The sequence below is a fragment of the Equus caballus genome, chromosome 4 (genome assembly GCF_041296265.1).
Source record: "Equus caballus isolate H_3958 breed thoroughbred chromosome 4, TB-T2T, whole genome shotgun sequence".
Classification (NCBI taxonomy): domain Eukaryota; kingdom Metazoa; phylum Chordata; class Mammalia; order Perissodactyla; family Equidae; genus Equus; species Equus caballus.
In genome coordinates, this window is record NC_091687.1 from 40,081,074 (window position 1) to 40,105,182 (window position 24,109).

The following is a 24,109-nucleotide window of genomic DNA, read 5'->3' on the forward strand; positions in this document are numbered from 1 at the left end:
AACTTTGTTTTTAACCTAGAAATTCTCTAAATTTAAGAAGGTGCTGGGCTCTGGTTATAAATGCTACTTCCAGCTGAAAGATATAATTTCATAAACTCAACTGTTCTTGTGGTTAGCTGGTGTAACCACTATGGAGATCAATTTGCCCAAATCTGGTAATGTTGAAGATCTATATACCTTCTGATCCAGCAATTCTACTTATAGCTATATGTACTAAAGAAGCAAGCAGATATATACCAGGAACTTGTATAAGGACGTTTATAGTAGTAAACAAATTGGAAACAACCTAATTATCTATCAATAGGATACTGGATTAATTGTTGTTTAACTATAACGGTGAATATTATACAGCATTTAAAGTGAATGAAAGAGGTCTATGTATAAGTTAGCATGGATTAATTTTAGAAATATGACAAATGAAAAAAGCAAATTACAGAATGGTGAATTATATACCATGTAGTATAAGATTTAACAAAATTAAAAAACTCAAAATAGTACTACATTTTTATGGAGAGTTATGCATGTGTATGTACGTGTGAGTGTATGTATATATGTATGAAAACATGGATGGAAAAAAGATATACACCAATTTCAGTACAGTAGTTACTTCTAGTTTGGGGAGAAGTATAAAAGAAATTTCAGCTCTGTTATTTTCTTTCTTTTTTTCTTTTCTTTTTTTTTTTTTTTGCTGAGGAAGATTCACCCTAAGCTAACATCCATGCCAGTCTTCCTCTATTTTTTTTAGTATGTGGGCTGCCAGCACAGCATTCCCACTAACAGAGCAGTGTGGGTCCACGTCCAGAATCCAAATTCTGCCGCCAAAGTGGAGCACACCAAACTTAACTACTAGGCCACTGGGGCTGGCCCATCTATTATTTTATTTCTTAACAGTCAAAAATATCTCAAGTAAATATCACAAAATGTTAACATTCCTTATATCTGGGAGTAGGTAAATAGGTGTTAATTGTATCCTGTAAATTTGAAATATTTCATAATGAAAATTATTAAGAAAAATACCACTGTAGTGTTTGTTGTGCTTTGGGAAATCTTTTCTGATATCTTTAGAATGAGTTATCTACTTCTTTTGTTGTTGTTGTAGTGATTTGCTTTGTAAAAGACTGTAAGGTGTTAGAGTATTGTAGAGCATAGGAGTGGGGTCAGGGAAGCCAGCAGAGAAGGGAAAAGAAAGAAAATGCTAACTAAGGTTGTGTAGGTAGGTGTGTGTAGAGGGAGGAATGAGGTCGGGTTCAGAAAGCGAAGAAATACTGAATGACTGGGTATAAGCAGAGAAGGCAGAAAAGAAATGAAAATATGTTCAGGTTCCCCAGCTGGATTATAACCTCTTTCAGAGGAGGCGCTGGACCTTACGCTCCACACTCACTTTCTGTACCTACACTAGCCATTTCCTGCCAATGGGCACTTAACACATTATGCTGACTGTTTGCCTTTCTGTCCTTTCAGCAAAATTTGCAACAGAGACGCTAATACTCTATTTAGTGATTATGCTTACTGATTATGCTTGACACTCACCACTCAAGTCTAGTTGCTGGAGATCACTTAAATATAGAAAAGATGGCGGCAGATAACTTATTTGATTGTTGCACGCATTTAAACTAACCAAACTTCTCAATTCTCCTATATTTCTTGGAATCTCTCTGACTGCATTATTTGAGATATCAAGTCCTTTAAGTTGAATCATATTAGACAGCTCTTCTGGAAGTCTTGTTAGCTGTGAAAAAGATTAAATAATTATATTTTTAATAAATATTTCTATGGGACTAAAACTTTTTCTAAAACCAAATGGAAGGAGGGATTTTTTTTTGTCTTAAAAAGGAGATATTTTCACTATGTCACGAATTCTTTATGACTCCCTTCCTTGCTAAAACCCACAACATATTGTGCAGCATCCAACTACCTCCCCAGTCTGATCAATGCTACAACTCCATCCTGTGACTTGCTAACCCATTTTCCTCACTCTCCCAACACTCCGTGTTTATTGCCACCTTATTTCTTTCTTCCCTCCCTGAATCTGACCTGCTTTGGTTTCTTCTCCTCCCTGAAGTCTTTCCCCACTATTCTGTCCCACATTTGATCTCTTTATTCCTATTCTTATCAACGTTGCTTTTTATTAGTCCTTTGTGTGTTTTCCTTAGATTTTTATTTATTTTTTTTAGTAAGGAAGTGTGTCCCTGGGCTAACATCTGTTGCCAATCTTCCTCTTTTTGCTTGAGGAAAATTGTCACTGAGCTAACATTTGTGCCAATCTTCCTCTATTTTGTCTGTGGGACGCCTCCACAGCATGCCTTGATGAGTGGTGTGTAGGTCGTGCCCACGATCCAAACCCGTGATCCCCAGGCCACTGAAGTGGAGCATGTGAACTTAACCACTATACTGCTGGCCAGCCCCTTCCTTGGATTTTTAAATGATATGATATATGTTTGTACTTTTTGAGTATACATTGAAAGCATAATGCATTTTGAGTAAATGCTCAGTAAAACCCTTTAGAGTAGACTCAGTCAGTTTAGCAATGTAGCCTCAAATAAAAATTCCTGTATAAAAAATATTACAAAATAACAGGAATTAAGATACTCTACTAAGGGAAGAAGAAATGCATATTCAAAGAAAATAAGGCCATTACATGTGGCTTTTGAAGTAAAAGAAGTTCTGTGAGTGAACAAAAGAATTTTTTTTTGCTCTTACTTTATATGTATATCTTTTTTGAGGAAGATTAGCCCTGAGCTAACATCTGCTGCCAATCCTCCTTTTTTCGCTGAGGAAGACTGGCCCTGAGCTAACATCCGTGCCCATCTTCCTCTCGTTTATATGTGGGACGCCTACCACAGCATGGCTTGCCAAGAGGTGCCATGTCCGCACCTGGGATCCGAACTGGTGAACCAAAGCAGAACATGCAAACCTAACTGCTGTGCCACTGGGCCAGCCCTGAACGAAAGAATTGTGAATATGGGCTCCTCAGAAATAACCAAACAACAAGGTGAATACTGGATATTGTGCTCAGTGATCTTCCAGATGTAAAAGAAGCATAAGAGATAGTCTCTAACTTCAAGGAAATTAAAACTTAGTTCAAGGAACAAAATGCACACATAATAATCAGGAAACAGCATTAAGCAATCGGCAATCCAGTACCAAAATAAAGAGTACAATAATGATATATGGAAGTTTAGAGACTGTATATCAGTACAAATCAGAGAACTAAAGGAAAGCTTCGTGTAGCAGGTGAGACTCAAATGGCCTGTTAAGAATGAATAGGATTGGATAGAAGTTACAGAACACTTAAGGCAAGACAAATACGCAGAAAAGAGGCCAGTGAGAAGCTGACCAGTAAAGAGAGGGGATAGGAAGCAAAGAGAGATGTGTTTGAAGAAGGATCATGGAATCAGGCCTATGGCAAGGCTTCAGAGCTGGGCCTGTGAAGTAGGAGTCAGATCAAGACAGGTGGGCAGGTCCGTAATTTGACATTCTTTCAAATAAATATTCTTTAACTACTTGCTCAAATTTATTAGAAGAAGTGCCTGAGAAACTGTGTGATGATAAAGTTACTATGGTGGGAGATTCCCGTTGAGCATCCTTCACGTAGCAAAATAAAAGCCCTGTGATTAACCTGACTCATCATCTTCAGATGACTGTCTACTGGCCATCTGCTGTTCTATAAATTAATCCTTTGGGCATCTCACCTCCACCTCAAAGGGGTTATCAAATCATATAGGATATTCTTTTTGACAGGAGTTCTTGTAAAGCATTTTTTCCATATGGAAAATGATGTAAGGTGGTAATGATGCGCACTGGTGCCTTCAGCGACCCCCCACTGTGAGGAGGCAATAAATATGCAATCTGTATTGTTTAGAACAGTCCTCTGGGATGGAGTCTGACAGTTTCGACAAGTTCTCATAAGAGAGAGGAGACTGACTCCAAGAGAGTAGTCAGGAGGCTCCTTGAGTAGGCTAGGCATGAAGTGAGCAATGATCATGGACCGGGATGGAGACAGTGACACTGGAAAATCAGGGAGATGAGCCAAGAACTTTGTCAGAGGAAAAATGAGATAATTTTGGCATAAGAGTCAATATAAGTAGTGATGGGAAAGGAACAATCAAAGACGATTCCATGATTTCTAAATTGGCAGTTCTGAAGAAAGTGGCATGATGAAAAGAAATGGAGAAGTTTTGAAGGGAGTTACACTAGAAAGAAAGATGAATTTGATTTTGAAGTTATGTTGAGTTTGAAACAACAGAACAGAAGAACAGGGAATTTCCAGGGAAATTGGGAACTATGGGACTAGAGCACTGGTGAGAAATCAGCTCCAGTTGTATAGATTTGAGGGTCATGTGCATGGTGTGGTGAGGTCTAGGAAGGAATTAATAGAAAAGAGAAAATTAAGGACACAATTTTGTAGACTTCCACAGTTAGATACAGGATGAGAAAGTGGGAGGATTATAAATCAGCCAAGAAATTAGTTGATTATAAGGCAGAACTAAAAAGTGTATCGTACTTTACTTGTACTATATTCTTTTAGTACAAGAATAACTTTTAAAACACAAGCATCATTATTCATTGCATCTACTTAAGCAAGTATTCCCTGGAGTAGCCTTTCTGGAAATGTATTGTATGGCAGGTGTTAGGTTAAAAAAGGTCAAATAAGTTTGGGAAATTTGGGTTAAATAGAGACAAATGAGTTTCTTTAGTGCAGGACTCTTCAGAGCTTTTAATATAATAACATTAGTGCTTCTCAAAGCTGTTTGATCACAGGATCAAACCCCCCTCCCCTTTATTCATTTATTTACTTATTGAAGAGCAGCGCATGGAACTAGTGTTTTTAGAAACAGATTTTGGGAAATCTTGCTCTAGGTAATAGTCCAGCCTCTATCAAAGGACTTTAATTTGACTGTAATGGTCAAATTATAGATAGCCAGATAATAGCTGTGTACTTTTTATTAATAGAAATGTTTTGATTTTTTAAAAGCATTTTCATAAAATTCACCCTTAGAATTTGGGTAAAATGAAAGGCTAACCTAGAAGAATGTTTACTGCCATTGATACAGCAATTCTTTAGGGAAAATTCCCAAAGGAATTAGTAAAATATGAAAAAGGCTGTATTTATGAAGAAGTTCGTCACAGCATTATTTATGATGATGAAAAATTACAACATTCTTAAATGCTTAACATCACAGGATTAGTTACATAAATCATGCATTGATTACAACAGTTATTGGGAAGATTATCGTGGGGAAATGCTTATGATACATTAAATGAAAATAGAAGAAATAAAATTGTACAGTCTTTTTATAATTACTTATAAAATATACACATTGAAAAAAGAGACTAAAAGTAAGTTGTATCAACATAATATCAGTAGTTATATTACAATAGTATTCTTGTGGAATGATTTTTTTAAACTTTTTTTCTCAATTTTCCAAATTTTCAATAATGTGTTTATATACATCCCTAATTTAAAACTCCTTTTACAATTAAATTGAAATAAAAATAAAACTATAAAATTGTCAGCTTTAATTACTTGGCATTTCATTTTAATGAAATAGTTTCCTATAAATCTTTTGTATTTAGAAGTGTATTTGTAAGCAATATTTGCAATTAAAAAAAAGACAATGCTCTAAAAAATAAAATATTTCAGCTAAATTTAAAACACCCACACATATACAATGCAGCTTAGATTTTGATCCCCTCCAGTCCCATTTTCCCCCCAAAGCCCAAAATATCAGCCTCTTACCTTTCTCCCATTAGTCTGACTTATATTCAGCTCCTCCAGGGATTTAAGTTGGCATAGTTCAATAGGAAAATATATAAACTGATTGCTTGAGATGTTTAATTTCTGGATTCCTTTTAAGTTACAGATCTCTGAAGGTATTTTCTGTATTTGGTTTTCTGAAAGATCAAGTACTTGCAAATTTTCTAAAGTACATGCTTCTACAGGGAAAGTTTCAAACTTATTACAGCATAAAATAAGAACACGGAGTGACACCATATTGGAAATAGATGGTGGAATTTTCCTTATATGGTTTTTACCAAGATCCAGGTATTTAAGATTAATAAGAGAACACAAGTGTTCAGAAAATATGAGGAGTTTGTTTTCATTAAACTCTAAATGAAGCAGTTGTTTACTGAAAGATATATCCACAGGTATTTCTGAAATATAATTTCCATTAAAACTTAAATAATGAAGAGAATCTAAAGCACACAAACCTACCGGAAAATACATCATTTTATTATAACTCAATTCAACTTTAGTTATTTTCCTGCAGTTTTTTATTTCAATGGGAACATCTGTGAGTATATTTCCTGAAAATTCTAGACTGACCATATTATTAAGATGTGAGATGTCATCAGGTATTCTCACTCTATTATTTCTGTTTACATGGAGTTTTCTTAAATTTTTAAGCTTGTGGATGTTCTTAGGAAGTTCTGTTAAGTTATTATCGCTAAGACTAAGGCATTCCAACATGACACAGTGGGAAATTTTCTCTGGTAATTCTTTCAATACATTTTTATCAAGTATTAGAATCCTGAGTTCCCTAAAATTCTCAATTTTGTGTGAAATAACTTCCAATTTATTGTCAGTCAATTGAAGTTCTTTCATTTTGAGCAATTGAAATATTTCCACAGCCAAAAAGGTTAGTTTATTGTGATCCAGTAAAAGTTTTTCTAAATTTTTAAGCTCCCTAATTTCTTTTGGCAAGCTACTTATCAGGTTTCCAGTAAGGTTTAGTGAAATTAACTTTGGGAGGAAGCACAGAGCTTTAGGAAATATCGTTAACTGATTATACCCCAGATTGAGAACACTCAAGTTTTTCAAACTAGACAGAGAATCTGGTATATGTCTTAACTTATTTTTAGCCAAACTTAAAATTTCCACGTTTCCAAGACTTTCCAAGTCAGAAGGAAAATTCTCAATATAATTATTATTTAAAAAGAGTTGCCTGATATTCCCAAGCTGTAATATTTCTTTAGGTATGTGAGATATTTGGTTGTGACTGACATTCAATATCCTTAAATTATGAAGCAATTGGATTTCAGATGGAAGTGATGATAACCCATTTTCTTGCAAGGATAAAATTTCAAGTCCTGGCAGATCACTTGAGTCTGCCCCTTTAAAACTTTTGATTTGGTTCTTGTCTAAATATAGATATTTTACATATTTGGTTTTTAAAATGTCCTTAGGAAATTCTTGTAAACCCTTGGCCTTGAGGTTAACTGTAAAATTACCTGACTCTGAGCCAAGTCCTTTTTGATTTTCTTCAAAGACTTGTGGACTAATTTTTCCTAATGTTTCATCAGATAGGGAGTCAATGAAAGCCTGATATTCAGCAGTCATCTCAGTTACTGATAATGATGGACTTTGTGAAATTTCAGTTTTTGACTGTGAGCTGTCATATCTAGGGATTGTTTCAGAAAATTGATGAGTTTTCCTTTGTTCTTCATTTCTCTTAGACTTACTTCCAGAGGAGGACGTTGATGTATCATCATGTATACTCAGCGCTTCCTTCCTAGGAGGTGTTTCACAAATCTGGTTGGAAGGTTTCCCGTCAGAAGCTTCCGTTAACGAATTTGATGTTTCTTTAGTAAATCCAGGCTCCTCCACTGACCAGGATCTAGATTCTTTGCTAAACTGACTAGTGATATCTTCCAGCTCTTCTGAAGTATCCTCCTTTTCAGACATCTTTGCTGATATGTTTTATACCAATACAAGATTGTAACTTGATTTTAATTTTCACACAATTTTTTCCTTTGAATCTACAAAACAAATATTGATATTAAAAGCAGAGATGTAATAAAAATGTAAAAATTACAAATGAATTTTAATACAATTTTTATTCTATAATGAATAATTTAATAAACATAAAAACAGTACATTTATAACTAATAAACTAATTTTATAAATGATTGTGATTAAGGATAGTTTATTGATTGCATGTACTTATCACAAAATATTTTTGAAACCACATTAGAATTTTAGAAAGGAATAAAGAAGATCAAAGAAAATGAGACATAAGGGAATGAAAGAACTCAGCAAATTTTTGGAAGACAGACAGGGAAGAGCCAACGGCCCTCCCATGCCACATGCAGAGAGTGCCTTTTGCATCGTGGGCATTGTAGATTTACACATGGTACTGAAGTGTCTTATCCCAATAAATTCAGTACATTATGACAATTTTCTAACAAGTGGAAGTAAAATATTTTAAAGAAGAGGATGCTTTCTGTGAGAGTAACCTGTAAGTAAAACAACCTTTTCAAGGACTAGAGCCTGACCTTAAGTCTTTCTTGTGACTCCTGGGGTACCTGCACCGTTGCACAGCACCCCTCCTCATAGGTCTGGGTCCCCGCTCCATACGTCCCTCCTCCAAGTTTGTAGTCCTTTAATAATCCAACCTCCTCCCTTTGTCCTCTCATCCCTAGGGATGGTGGCTACTCCCTATATTTTCTATCTCTGTTAATGCAGTTCCTTCTTTACCTTTTCGGTTCTCCAATACTTGCCTACACAAGTGCCTCTATTAAATCCTTTCTATTAAATGGGTACGATTTCAATATGTCACAAACTCTCCACGAGAACAGAAAAAGAGGAAACATTTTCTAACTTGTTTTTTGAGACCTAGCACTAACTTTGACGTCAACATCTAATGAGGACAATATGAAAAAGAAAATTACAAGCCAATTTTATTCAAGGCAAAAATGCAAAGATTCTGGCGCTGGTCCAGTGGCATAGTAGTTAAGTTCACGTGCTCTGTTTCAGTGGCCCAGGGTTTGCTGGTTCAGATCCCGGGCATGGACCTACACACCACTCATCAAGTCATGCTGTGAGGGTGTCCCACATACAAAATAGAGGAAGATTGGCACAGATGTTATCTCAGGGACAATCTTCCTCATCAAAAAAAAAAAAAAGCAAAAATTCTAAACATTATAAAACTGCTCTAAATATTATAAAACTCAGCAATATTAAAAAAGAAGAATATTTTGTGACTAAGTTGCATTTGTCCTAGAAATGCAAAGTTGAATTTTAACATTAGAAAATTAGGGGCTGGCCCTGTGGCCAAGTGATTAAATTCACACACTGCTTCAACAGCCCAGCATTTTGCCAGTTTGGATCCTGGGTGCAGACACGGCACTGCTCATCAGGTCATGCTGAGGTGGCATTCCACATAGCACAACCAGAAGGACCTACAACTAAAATATACAACCATGGACTGGGGGCTTTGGGGAAAAGAAGAAGAAGAAAAACACAAAGAAGATTGGTAACAGATGTTAGCTCAGGTGCCAATCTTTAAAAAAAAAAAAGAAAATTAATGTAATTTGCTACATTAAGAGATTAAAGGGAAAAAAACTATATCATCATTTCAGTATATGCAGAAGCACTTGATAAATTGTAAGATTTTTCATGATTTAAAAAAAAACTTTTAGCAAATTATGAATAGATGGAAATTTCCTTAATCTGCTAAAAGATGTTCATAAAATATCTACAATAAATATCATACCTAGTGGTGAAACAGTGAAAGCTTTCCTTTGATATTAGAAGCAAGAAAATCTTGCCTTCTATCATCACTTCTGTTCAACATTGTACTGGAGATCTTAGCCAGTGGCATAAGGCAAGAAAAAAGGCATAAAGATTATAAAAGAAGAAATAAAACTATCATTAGTCACAGATAATATAATTATGTATGTAAAAAACCCAAGATCATCTACAGATAAGTTATTAGAATCAATAATAATATTAAGTAATGTTGCTAAATACAAAGTCAACGTACAAGTCAATTTCCTTTTTTATTTTAAAAAAAGGAGTTAGAAAATGAAAGTTCAAAGAGATATCATTTACAATCAAGAAATATCAACTACCTATGAATAAATATAACAAAAAATATGCAAGACTTCTACAGAAAAAATACTAATTAGTGTAAGAAGAAAATGTAATGAGAGAAATTGGAGAAGACCTGAATGCATGAAGTGGTATTCTTTTCAGATCGGTCTATAAATTCAATATAATTCTAATCAAAATCCTAACTTTATTTTTATGGAACTTGACAAGCTGATTCTTAAAAGTATTTGGACAAAGAAAGGGTCAAGAATAGTCATGATACTCTTTTTTTTTTTTTTTTTTTTAAAGATTTTATTTTTTCCTTTTTCTCCCCAAAGCCCCCCGGTACATAGTTGTGTATTCTTCGTTGTGGGTTCTTCTAGTTGTGGCATGTGGGACGCTGCCTCAGCGTGGTCTGATGAGCAGTGCCATGTCCGCGCCCAGGATTCGAACCAACGAAACACTGGGCCGCCTGCAGCGGAGCGCGCGAACTTAACCACTCGGCCACGGGGCCAGCCCCTTCATGATACTCTTAAAGAAGGAAAATCAGGTGAGAGGACTTGCTTGTTAAATATCAAGACTTATTATTAAGCTACAGTAGTTAAGGTGATATGGTATTGGGACAAAAATATACAAATAGATCAGTGGAATATATAGAAAACCCAGAAACAGACATTTGATTATGACTTACGGATACTTGACTTGTGAAAAAGATGGGACTTTGGAACATTGGAAAAAAGATGGTCTTTTCAATAATGATGCTAGGACAGGTAGACAATTAGGGAACTGGAAAATATGTCTGAAAGATATATCGAAATTTAATAAAGAGATGGAAAAATAAAGAACACATGAAAAATATAATGAGAATCATATATCTAATTAGAGTTCCAGAAGGAGAAAGTGGAGATAATGAAGCAAAGGCAATATTTAAAGAAATAATGACTATGAATGTTCCAGAACTGATGAAAAATATGAACCCACAGATCATGATGTACAGCATATTCAAAGCAGAATAAATACAAAGAAATTTCATCCTGAAACTACGGCACAATAAAAACAATGAAAATATCATGAAAGCAGTCAGAGAGAAGGGAGGGAACACCTATAAAGGAATGACAAGATAAGAACGGACTTCCTAGCAACTACAGTGAAAGCTAGTGGGAAAACTTATTCAAAACGTTGAGAGAAGGTCACTATCAACCTAGAATTGGATATCCAGCCAAATTATCATTCAAAAATAAAAGGAAAATAAAAACACAGGTAAACAAAACTAAGAACTTCTACTACCAAGAGACTTGCTCTAAAGGAACTTCTAAAAGATGTACTTTAAGGAAGCAGAAAAAGATACCAGAGGATGGCCTGAAATTCAAGAGGGAACAGACAGTAAGTAAAATGGTAGACATATGTAAATTCAAAGAAACGTAGATCTATATAAAACAATAAGAGTGTCTCATGTATGACATTGAAAAAGACAGAACTGGAATATTATGCAGTAGTATGTGAGTCAGGAATCTCCCCGAATATATTTATTAATGACAGGGGTTTATGGGAACTCTGCAGAGTAGAGGCCCAGTGGACTCCAGCTTTGCCACGTGATTAAAGTCTACATCACCAGCACATCACTTAGCCCAGATACGGGGGACTGAGAAGGGCACATCACTTCTGCGGTATTCTTGCCAAAAATGCATAACCTCAGTCTAATCAGGAAAAAAACATCAGACAAATCCAAACTGAGCAACATTCTGCAAAATAACTGACCAGTACTCTTCAAAAGAGTTGAGGGCATAAAAGATGAGGAAAGACTCAGAAACCATCACAGATTGAAGGAGATTAAGAAGACATGACAGGGGCCGGCCTGGTGGTGCAGCGGTTAAGTTCCCACGTTCTGCTTCTCACCGGCCCGGGGTTTGCCAGTTCGAATCCCGGGTGTGGACACGGCACCGCTTGGCACACCATGCTGTGGTAGGCGTCCCACATATAAAGTAGAGGAAGATGGGCACAGATGTTAGCTCAGGGCCAGTCTTCCTCAGCAAAAAGAGGACGATTGGCACATGGTAGCTCAGGGCTAATCTTCCTCAAAAAAAAAAAAAAAAAGAAGACATGACAGCAAAATTTAATATGCGATCCTGGACTAGAATGACAGAAAGAAAGAGAAACAAGGTGAGAGTCGAGGTGACAGGTACCATGACCACCTCAAGGCTGAACTATGGACAGAAATAGAAAATTGCATTTTAACCTTGACTGTCACCAGACAGCCAGAGAACAATGTGGCAGTTTTTCCCTATGGTTGGAACATTTGGAAAGCCCTGGGCACTAGATAAACTGTGACTGGGAAGGGGGACCAATCAGAACTGGACTCAGCCCCTGCCTCACACACCCTGCAGTTTCCTGCCTTTATAAACCCAGCCACCCTAGACGGAGGGCCACTCACCTACCAACTTACGAGTTGAGGCATACCTCCCTGGTTTGCAAAGCTTTAATAAAGCCTCTCTTTTCTTTAAAATTTTATCTTTGCCTCATGAAGCTGCTCGTTTCAGTTGACAGACCCTGGAGCAGAGAAAAGATGTTAGTGTAAAAATGTAAATTCCAAACAGCCTGTAGTTCAGTTAGTGGTGCTACACCAATGTAAATATTTTTGTTTTAATTATACTATGATTACAAAAAATGTTGATATTTGAGGAAGCAGGATGAAAATAGAAGGGAACTCTTTACAATTATTGCAACTTTACTGTAAATCTAAAATTATTGCAGAATAAAATAAAAACAAACCCTGAACTAAAATGTCCTAAAGTCTTTTTTATGTGAGGTAAATGAGTTGTTCAGCTTTGAGACTGTCTTAGGCATGCTTGATAAAATTTGATAAATGTTTAAGAGTTCTTATTAAAAGAATAAAAATAGAGGGAATAGGGGGCCAGCCTTGTGGTGTAGTGGTTAAGTTCGCATGCTCCACTTCAGCAGCCCAGGGTTCACAGGTTTGGATACCGGGCATGGACCCACACACCACTCATCAAGCCATGCTGTGGCAGCATCCCACATACAAAAAGTAGAGGAAGATTGGCACAGATGTTAGCTCAGGGCCAATCTTCCTCACCAAAAAAAATTAATAATAATAAAGTAAAATAAAATGCAGTGTGTAATCTTCAAAAAAGAAAAATAGAGGGAACAAATCTCAGAATCATAGAGAGAAAAATTTAATATTAGGGTAAAAACCCAAAAGAAAAAGAAGAACAATAAAATTCAGTCAGATTTTTAAAGAGCAATAAAAGAAAGAAAAAGGAGAAATTGGACAGAGAAAAATTTTAAAGAAGTAGAAACAAGTCCAAATATATTGCTAATTAAAATAAATGCAAATGGACTAAATAATCAATTAAAAGTCAGATTTGTGAAAAAACAAACAAAACCTAAGTGCCGTTTATGAAAGATAAATCTAAAGCAAAAGATCACAGAAAGGTTGGAATTGAAAGGATGGAACCCTTGCATATATGCAACATCATTTGTAACAAACATGGCACTAAGAGCATTGGGGAAAGGATGGCTTTTGATAGAAAGAAAAAGATATTTGACCCCTATCTTGCCATCCACAAAAATCAATTTTAGGGGCCAGCCCCGTGGCCAAGTGGTTAAGTTCACACGCTCCGCTTCGGCGGCCCAGGGTTTCACCGGTTCAGATCCTGGGCGCGGACATGGCACTGCTCATCAGGCCATGCTGAGGCAGCATCCCACATAGCACAACCAAAAGGACCCACAACTAAAATATACAATGATGTACTGGGGGGATTTGGGGAGAAAAAGCAAAAAAAAAAAGAGAAGAAGATTGACAACAGTTGTTAGCTCAGGTGCCAATCTTTAAAAAAAATCAATTTTAGGTGGACTATAGATTTAAATGTGAAAAGTAAAACAGTAAGGCTTCAAGTAGATGATGTAGGAGGATGTTTTCATGGCATTAGGATAAAGAATGAATTCTTAAGTGGACACAAAAGGCATTGTTTGTAATAGTAACAGGTTGGAAATAACATAAGTGTCTATAATAGGAGACGTTAAATAAATTATATTATATCCATACGTAGATCTAACTTCAACAGAAACTTTACCACACCAGTCTGGACTGAGGTTTGATCAATGCACTTTGGCTTTTGCTTTAACTTAGTGTTAAAGGTAATTAAAAGAATCTGTGTCCAAATGATCTCCACTTGAGGCTTCTCAAAATGTATGGCTCATGGCTTTACCTATAATTTTAACTATGGCTAAGTCAAAGTATTTGGGTCTATAATTTTCTCTTTCTACAATGTTTTGTCCTATTTTAATTTTATGGTTTTTGCTTTCTGTACCTTTTTAAAGAAATTCTTCTGTATTTACTTCTGTATCAGTCAGGGTCCCATAGGAAAGTCATGATCCAGTCCAATTGAGTAATTTGAGGAGAGTTGGACAGGGAGCTTATTTACAGAGGTGTGGGTAGAGTGTAGGAAACCAGAGAGGATAGTGTTGTATCCTACGGCTAGTGATAGTGAACTTCATTGTTACTCCTAAACCTGAAGAGGAGAGAACCCAGACAGTGTACTGTGGACAAAGGCCACCTGACTGGAGCTGGACCTTTGGATGGAGGAACAGTCAGTGCAGACTGCAGTGCTGCAGCAAGAGAGCCAAGGGGATGAATTCCCAATCTCTCTCTCCTCCATTCCTCTCATCTTGTGCTGCAGCTCCTCATTGCCTGAACCCACATGGAAGCCAGAAAGCATTAGAGACACTTGATGCAGTCCATACAGTTCAGCCCCCTGGGGCAAAAAGCAGAATCAGAGGGTGGAGATTACAAAACTGGCCACAAATTTTTCCCATCTCTGTATGTGCTCCAAGAAGTAGTCTATTTCCGCACCTCTTGATCCCAGCTTGACCATGTGACTTCGTTTGGCCAGTGGGGCACTAGCAAACGTGACACAAGCAGAGGTTTGAAAGGCACTTAGACATTGGAGCTTACAGAACTGTCTTCTCAGTTTTTGAGACTCCTACCGTCTATGCTATGTGAAGAAGCCTGAGCTAGCCTATGGATGGTGACAGACATTTGGCTAGTTACTCCAGCCTTCAGCCAGCCAACACTCAGAAGCAGAGTGACCTAGCTGACTGGCAGTTGACCACAGATGCATGGGTGAGCCCAGCCACGACTATTGGAAGAATTGCCCAGGGGCCGCCCCGTGGCCAAGCGGTTAAGTTCGGCCGCTCCACTTCGGCGGCCCAGGGTTTCGCTACTTCGGATCCTAGGCACAGACATGGCACCACTTGTCAGGCCATGCTGAAGCTGCGTCCTATAAGCCACAACTAGAAGGACCCACGACTAAAAAAAATACACAACTATGTACTGGGGGACTTTGGGACAAAAAGGACAAACAAAAAAAATCTTTTTTTAAAAAAAGAACTCCCTAACACATTCTATGAAGCCAACATTACCCTGATCCCCAAACCTGACAAGGACAACACAAACAAGGAAAATTACATGCCAATATCACTGATGAACATAGATGCAAAAATCCTCAACAAAATTCTGGCAAACCAAATACAGCAATATATCAAAAAAGATTATACACCACGATCAAGTGGGATTTATACCAGGGACACAGGGATGGTTCAACATCTGCAAGTCAATCAACGTGATACACTACATTAACAAAATGAGAAACAAAAACCACATGATCATCTCAATAGATGCAGAGAAAGCATTTGACAAGATCCAACATCCATTTATGATAAAAACCCTCAATAAAATGGGTATAGAAGGAAAGTACCTCAACATAATAAAGGCCATATATGACAAACCCACAGCCAACATCATACTCAATGGACAAAAACTGAAAGCCATCCCTCTGAGAACAGGAACAAGACAAGGGTGCCCACTTTCACCACTCTTATTCAACATAGTACTGGAGGTGTTGGCCAGAGCAATTCGGCAGGAAAAAGAAATGAAAGGAATCCAAATAGGCAATGAAGAAGTAAAACTCTCGCTGTTTGCAGATGACATGATCTTATATATAGAAAACCCCAAAGAATCCATAGAAAAACTATTAGAAAGAATCAACAGGAACAGCAAAGTTGCAGGGTATAAAATCAACATACATAAATCAGTAGCATTTCTATATGGTAACAATGAACTAACAGAAAAAGAACTCAAGAACTCAATCCCATTCACAATCGCAACAAAAAGAATAAAATACCTTGGGATAAATTTAACCAAGGAAGTGAAAGATCTATACAACAAAAACTACAAGACTTTCTTGAAAGAAATTGATGATGACATAAAGAGATGGAAAGACATTCCATGCACATGGATTGGAAGAATAAACATAGTTAAAATGGTCATACTACCTAAAGCAATCTACAGATTCACCACTATCCCAATCAGAATCCCAATGACATTCTTTACAGAAATTGAACAAAGAATCCTAAAATTCATATAGGGCAACCAAACACCCCAAATTGCTAAAGCAATCCTGAGAAAGAAGAACACAGCTGGAGGCATCACAATCCTGACTTCAAAACATACTTACAAAGCTACAGTAATCAAAACAGCATGGTACTGGTACAAAAACAGGTGCACAGATCAATGGAACAGAATTGAAAGCCCAGAAATAAAACCACACATCTATGGACAGCTAATCTTCAACAAAGGAGCTGAGGGCCTACAATGGAGAAAAGAAAGTCTCTTCAACAAGTGGTGCTGGGAAAGCTGGACAGCCACATGTAAAAGAACGAAAATTGACCATTCTTTTTCACCATTCACAAAAATAAACTCAAAATGGATCAAAGACCTAAAGATTAGGCCTGAAACAATAAGTCTTCTAGAAGAGAATATAGGCAGTACACTCTTTGACATCAGTTTCAAAAGAACCTTTTCGGACACCATAACTCCTCAGACGAGGGAAACAATAGAAAGAATAAACAAATGGGACTTCATCAGACTAAAGAGCTTCCTCAAGGCAAGGGAAAAGAGAATTGAAACAAAAAAACAGCCCACTAATTGGGAAAAAATATTTACAAGTTATTTATCCGACAAAGGGTTAATCTCCATAATATATAAAGAATTCACACAGCTCAACAACAAAAAATCAAACAACCCGATCAAAAAACGGGCAGGGGACATGAACAGACATATCTCCAAAGAAGATTTAAGGATGGCCAATAGACACATGAAAAGATGCTCATCATCATAATCATCAGGGAAATGCAAATCAAAACTACACTAAGATATCACATTACACCTGTTAGAATGACAAAAATATCCAAAACCAAGAGTGACAAATGTTGGAGAGGTTGTGGAGAAAAAGGAACCCTCATACACTGTTGGTGGGAATGCAAACTGGTGCAGCCACTATGGAAAACAGTATGGAGATTTCTCAAAAAGTTAAAAATAGAAATGCCTTATGACCCAGCCATCCCACTACTGGCTATCTATCCTAAGAACATGAAATCAACAATTCCAAAAGTCCCATGCACCCCTATGTTCATCAAAGCTTTATTTACAATAGCCAAGTCGTGGAACCAACCTAAGTGCCCAGCAACTGATGATTGGATAAAGAAGATATGGTATATATATACAATGGAGTACTACTCAGCCATAAAAAAGGACAAAATTGTCCCATTCACAACAACATGGATGGACCTTGAGGGTATTATGTTAAGTGAAATAAGCCAGACAGAGAAAGACGAACTCTGTATGACTCCACTCATAGGTGGAAGTTAACATATAGACAAGGAGAACTGATCAGTGGTTACCAGGGGAAAAGCGGGGTGGGGGGAGGCACAATGGGTGAAGTGGTGTACCTACAACATGACTAACAATAATGTACAACTGAAATTTCACAAGGTTGTAAACTATCATAATCTTAAAAAAAAAGAACTGTCTAGCTGAGCCAACCTCAAATGGCTAACCCACAGAATTGTGAGCTTAATTGTTTGTTATGTTGCAAAGACTAACTGATATAAAGGGACAAATGGAAGATATCTAGCACAAATTCTAAAAAATCCTATGCTTTGCCTTTCAAAATTAGTTCTTTAATCCATATGGGAATTATTTTGCATTTGCTGTAAGTCATTTAATTTTTTCTTCTATTTCTAGTCAATTTTCTCCAACAATTTATTGAATGGTAAAATCCTTTCTTCATTGATTTTTAATGCTGCCTCAATCATACATCATTTATGTGTGGAAATGTTTCTGGACTTTAAACTGTATTCCTTTTATCTATTTATCTAAGTTTCATCAATACCATATGTTAATGATTATAACTGTATAATAAATCTTGATATCCAGTAGAGAAAGTCTTATCCTTTGTCTTTAAATCTGTGGCGGTGGGGCCGGCCCCGTGGCCAAATAGTTAAGTTTGCATGCTCTGCTGTGGCGGCCCAGGGTTTCACTGGTTCGAATCCTCGGCAGGGACATGGCACCGCTCGTCAGGCCACGCTGAGGCGGCGTCCCACATGCCACAACTAGAAGGACCCACAGCTAAAAATACACAACTATGAACCGGGGGGCTTTGGGAGAAGAAGGAAAAATAAAATCTTTAAAACAAACAAACAAACAAAACTGTGGCAGTTATTCTCAGTTCTTTACATAGTCAGATCAATCTTAGGATCAGTATATCAAATTCCATAAAATATCTTGCTTGTATTTTAATAAGAATTAAATTTGTAAATTAATTTGGAAAAGCAGTGATATATTTATGATATTGAGTCTTTCTATTTAATAACTTGGTACATCTCTGTTGCTATTGGGAACATCTGTTTTCTATTTTCTATGTCTTTTTTGCGTTTTAAAAATACTGGTATTTAGGAACGCTACTAATTTTTGTACGTTGATCTTGTATTCAGCAATCTGACTGAGCTCTCTTACTAGTTCTAATAACTTTATACATTCTCCTAGATTTTCTATAAGGACAATATTATAAATATTGGCACTTTTGGTTTCTTCTTAGCCAACTCTCTGACTCCTGTTAATTTTTATTGTCTTATTGCATTTGGTAAGGCCTTCAGTACAATTGATATACGAGGCATGATAGCAGCTATCTTTGTCTTATTTCCTTAATCTGCTAGTGTGGTATATTACATTAATAGATTTTCTTTATTGAACATGTGGCATTTCTTAGATAAATCAAATTTGTTCATGATATATATATATTTAATTTACTTCTGAATTAAATGTAACATTTACTCAGAATTTTTGTGTCTAGGTTATTAGTAATTTTTTCTAATAATTTTCCTTTTCTGTGCTGTTCTTGTCCAGTTTTGTTGTCAAGGTTATTCTACCCTTATAAAATGAGCTGGGTAACTTATCCTAATTATCTATTTGTTGAAGCGTTTTATACATTACGGGGATAATCTAGTCTCTGAAGGCTCTGTAAAATTTGCTTTTTGATCTCATATTAATTTGATTTAATGGTTACTTGTTTATCCAAGTTTCCTTTTTCTTCCTGAAACACGTGGGGAAGTAATGCTTCTCCTGGCTTCATGTTTCTGTGTGGAGGAACCTCTACTCGTCTAACGCCCTTGGCCTGGAGCCTCATCTCCGCAATGTCTCCTCTACAGAGGACAGAGGACTTGGACAACCAATGAGCTCAGCTCCTTCTGAGCTGCCTCCTTCAGGTCCTTCTGCCTGCAAGATTTGTGTTCTAGTCAACTGTCTTCCCTAGAATCAGAGGGCCGCATGCCTGTTGATGGGGCCAAGGTTGTCCATCTTTGTGACGACAGTGTAATAATGTCGAATTCAAGGGGGAAGTATTACAAGTCCACTTAGCTGCAGATGAAAGCCACTTTCTCTAAACTTCTCTGTCAGTAATAAATGTGACATTTTGACCCCTTTCTGCCTGATTATATTTGATGATAAAGAACTCACAAGGGGAAAGAAGGGTTATTCTTTGGCCACTCCTCAAATTGCAACATCTGGTGCATTGGCTGAGCACTGAAAAATAAATACAGCTGGAGAAATGAAGACTCTGGGGTGGCAAGGGTTCACGGTTTATGGTCTTAGAGTTTAGAGTTTGGCATTTTGTAGTAGCCCAGGTTGTGCAGCTGGCTTTTGTGGGGACAGCTTGTTCAGGTGGCTTTTGCCCTTGCGCTTTAGTAAGCATGACATACATAAGATTGTGATCTCGATGGGTCACCACAATTTATAGTAGTTTTGTCCCCAGGTGTTTGGTTGTTTTTCTACAAAAGAGTTGCTTTTGTTTTATTTTTTTATTATGGTAAAGGATACATAAAATGTATCATTTTAACCATTTTTAAGTGTACAGTTAGTAGCATTAGGTACATTTACATTGTGTAAAAAGAAGGGCTGGTTTTTTTGAGTTCATAATAGTTTACATCATTGTGAGATTTCAGTTGTACATTATTTCTTGTCTGTCACCACATAAGTGCTCCCCTTCACCCCGTGTCCACCCCCCACCCCCCACCCCCTTTCCCCTTGTAACCACTGAACTGTTCTGTTTGTCCATGTGTTTCTTTATATTCCACATACACGTGAAATGATCTGGTGTTTGTCTTTCTCAGTCTGACTTATTTCACTTAGCATAATTCCCTCCAGGTCCATCCATGTGTTGCAAATGGGATGATTTTGCCTTTTTTTTTTTTTTTTTTTTTTTACGGCTGAGCAGTATTCCACTGTATATATATACATCACATCTTCTTTACCCAATCATCAGTCGATGGGCGCTTGGATTGCTTCCATGCCTTGGCTATTGTGAACAGTGCTGCAGTGAACATAGGGGTGCATATGTTACTTTGGATTGTTGATTTCGCGTTGTTTGGGTAGATACCCAGTAGTAGGATAGCTGGGTAGAATGGTAGTTCTATTTTTAGTTTTTTGAGGAATCTCCATACTGTTTTCCATAGTGGCTGCACCACTTCGCATACTCACCAGCAATGTATGAGGTTCAAAAGGGCTGTTTTTAAAAGATGCAGAACTTATTAAACAAAGGCTGCTGTGGTCTCCATATGTGGATATCTACAGGTTGACCATGAATGCTGCACCCAACTTGGACTGGTATTGGAGGAGAAACTGAGTCAGAGATGAGCTCTCCTGTTCCATTGGCCCAACTTAGGTCACATGCCCAATTCTGAGCCAATGACTGTGGCCAGGAGCCAGAGTTATGCTGTTGTTTTAGAAGCCACATGACTCACCCCTACAGCCAGGGGTAGCATTTGCCTTCTGCAACTCACAGAGGACATATATATATCTCAGAAGACAGAGCAACCCAAAGTAAGAACAGATGCTGGAAAAGCAACTATGATGTTCTCTATAACCACTTAGAGATAACCAGTGGTGAATATGATTTTTTACAAAATTAAGACCTTACTATGTAGCATCATTGTCCAATACAGTAGCTACTAGCCACATGTGGTTATTCCAATATAAATTAAATTAAATTACAGTTTAGCTCTTCAGTGACACTAGCCACATTTCAAGTGCTCAACAAACACACGTGGCTGGTAAACACCTTATAGAACAGTGCAGATATTGAACATTTCCATCATCACAGAATATACATTGGGGTTAACACGTTGCGATTTGAAATAAAATATTTGAAACGTTTCTCTTTCATACCTGCAAAATATTCCGTTGACAAATGTGCCATCAATTATTTAACACTCCCATGTGAACATTTTTTTTTTTTTTTGAGGAAGATCAGCCCTGAGCTAACACCTGCTGCCAATCCTCCTCTTTTTGCTGAGAAAGACTGGCCCTGAGCTAACACGCGTGCCCATCTTCCTCTACTTTATATGTAGGACGCCTGCCACAGCATGGTTTTCTGAGCGGTGCCATGTGGGCACCTGGGATCTGAACCAGTGAACCCCAAGCGGAAGCGGAATGTGGGAACTCACCTGCTGTGCCACCCGCCTGGCCCCCCATGTGAACATTTTTAAGGCTGATACACACAGCTAAATAACATTTTAAAAATATATAGGAGAAAGTCTTCCTTCTCTCATTCTCACAAGCACTGAGTCTCATTTAAAAACGAACATCGCCAATTTGATAGGCAAAAATAGATCCCAAATTCGTTTTCATAAATATTAGCAAAATTGAGCAACCCAATGTAATTCGTTACATATCTGAAAAACGTGGACGTTGAGGGAGCCACAGGAGGTTTTTATACGGTGCAGCATCAACAAATTGTTTTCTAGAGTGTGGAATAAAGGCCGCTGAACAGAGGCTAAAGCAAAGTGGGACAGGATGCACACTTGGGAAAGGTGGGCATCCCTGGGGCATGGAGACGACCGAAGACATGCAGAGCTGCAGGTGTCGAGGGGAAACGGGAGGAGAAAACCTGGATTTGGCTTAGAGGGTCGCGGAAGTAAGTCACAGCTCTTCCAGTCACCTGGAGCCTCCCGCAGCGCCTACGACTCCTGCCACATGCGGGGTAGGGGTCGCGCGCAGCGGAACATCCAGCGGCGCTGGCGGCGGCGGCGGGGGCCTGGGCCCGGCACTCACGCGACCCGCGCTCGGCGCCAGAATGGCTGTTCGCCTCGGCTCGGCAGCGCCCCCTCGCGTTTGTGAGCTGGCGGCCCGTCACACAGGAACCCCTTGGGGGATGCTGGGGCCTCCATTCACGTCCCCGCCGTCCGGGGTAGAGAACGCGCCTCTGGGTCCTTGGCTTGCGCATTGGCATCTCCCAGGGAAATCGGGGTTATGATTTGAGTGGTCTGGGGCGCCGGGGCGTCTGATTCTAAGGAGCAGCCCGGATGGAGCGCCACTGGCCTGCGCCCTGGTCGTGGGGGGTTCCCACCACGCTAATCAACCCAAGTCGACTTCCCGGATAGTCGCGTTCAGTTGCTTCTACCAGCTGGGTCATATGGCATTTATATTTTTAATTTTTTGAGAAATCTCCATACTGTTTTCCATAGTGGCTGCACCAGTTTGCATTCCCACCAGCAGTGTATGAGGGTTCCCTTTTCTCCACATCCTCTCTGACAATTGCTATTTTTTGTCTTGGTGATTATAGCCATTCAAAGCAAAGTAAGGTGGTATCTTAGGTTAGTTTTGATTTGCATTTCTCTGATGATTAGTGATGTTGAACATCTTTTCATGTGCCTATGGGCCATCTGCGTATCTTCTTTGGAAAAATGTCTGTTCATATCCTCTGCCCAATCTTGATTGGGTTGTTTGGCTTTTTGTTGTTGAGTTGTGTGAGTTCTTTATATATTTTGGAGGTTAACCCCTGTCGGATATATGATTTGCAAATATCTTCTCCCAGTTGGTGGGTTGTCTTTTTGTTTTGTTCCTGGTTTCCTTTGCCCTGCAGAAGCTCTTTAGTCTGATGAAGTCCCATTTGTTTATATTTTCTTTTTTGTTTCCCTTGTCTGAGTAGACATGGTATTCGAAAAGCTCCTTCTAAGACTGATTTCAAAGAGTGTACTGCCTCTATTTTCTTCTAGGAGTTTTATGGTTTCAGGTCTTAACTTCAAGTCTTTAATCCATTTTGAGGTAATTTTTGTGCATGGTGTAAGATAATGGTCTACTTTCATTCTTTTGCATGTGGCTGTCCAGTTTTCCCAACATCACTTACTGAAGAGACTTTGCTTTCTCCATTGTATGTTCTCAGCTCCTTTGTCAAAGATTAGCTGTCCGTATATGTGTGGTTAGATTTCTGGGCTTTCAATTCTGTTCCATTGATCTGTGCTTGTTTTTGTACCAGTACCATGCCGTTTTGATTACTATAGCTTTATAGTATGTTTTGAAGTCCGGATTGTGTTGCTTCTAGCTTCATTCTTTTTTCTCAGGATTCCTTTAGCTATTCGGGGTCTTTTGTTGCCCCCTATGAATTTTAGGATTCTTTGTTCTATTTCCGTGAAGAATGTCATTGGGATTCTGATTGGGATGGCGTTGAATCTACAGATTGCTTTAGGGAGGACATTTTAACTATATTTATTCTTCCAATCCGTGTACATGGAATATCTTTCCATTTCTTTATGTCATCATCAATTTCTTTCAATATTGTCTTATAGTTTTCATTGCATAGGTCTTTCACCTCCTTAGTTAAGTTTATTCCTAGATATTTTATTCTTTTTGTTGCGGTTGTAAATGGGATTGTATTCTTGAGTTCTCTGTCAGTTCGTTATTAGAGTATTTAAATGCAACTGATTTTTGTAAGCTGATTTTGTACTCTGCAACTTTGCTGTAGTTGTTGATTATTTCTAATAGTTTTCTGATGGATTCTTTAGAATTTTCTGTATATAAAATGATATCATCTGCAAACAGTGAGAGTCTCACTTCTTCATTGCTTATTTGGATTCTTTTAAATTCTTTTTCTTGCCTAACTGCTC

General features: G+C 37.8%; 1 protein-coding gene across 19 annotated transcripts in view; it reads right to left on the minus strand.

The window, feature by feature from the left end:
- LRRD1 (leucine rich repeats and death domain containing 1) overlaps window positions 1-22,341 on the minus strand; it is a 39,890-nt gene extending 17,549 nt beyond the window's left edge. Inside the window, exons 1-6 of one of the 19 annotated variants that reach the window (XM_070265653.1) lie at window positions 22,165-22,335; window positions 12,250-12,361; window positions 9,498-9,590; window positions 7,234-7,761; window positions 5,741-5,895; window positions 1,531-1,729 (exon numbers count right to left, since the gene is read on the minus strand). In XM_070265653.1, coding sequence (XP_070121754.1) covers window positions 1,531-1,729; window positions 5,741-5,895; window positions 7,234-7,687 — 808 coding nt within the window. In that variant the 5' untranslated portion in view covers window positions 7,688-7,761; window positions 9,498-9,590; window positions 12,250-12,361; window positions 22,165-22,335. Of the gene's footprint in view, window positions 1-1,530; window positions 1,730-5,740; window positions 7,762-9,497; window positions 9,591-12,245; window positions 12,362-22,164 lie in introns of all 19 variants that reach the window. The other 18 variants (XM_023639181.2, XM_023639180.2, XM_070265657.1 and 15 more) reach the window with 18 other exon arrangements.
- Between the last annotated feature and the right edge of the window lie 1,768 nt (window positions 22,342-24,109).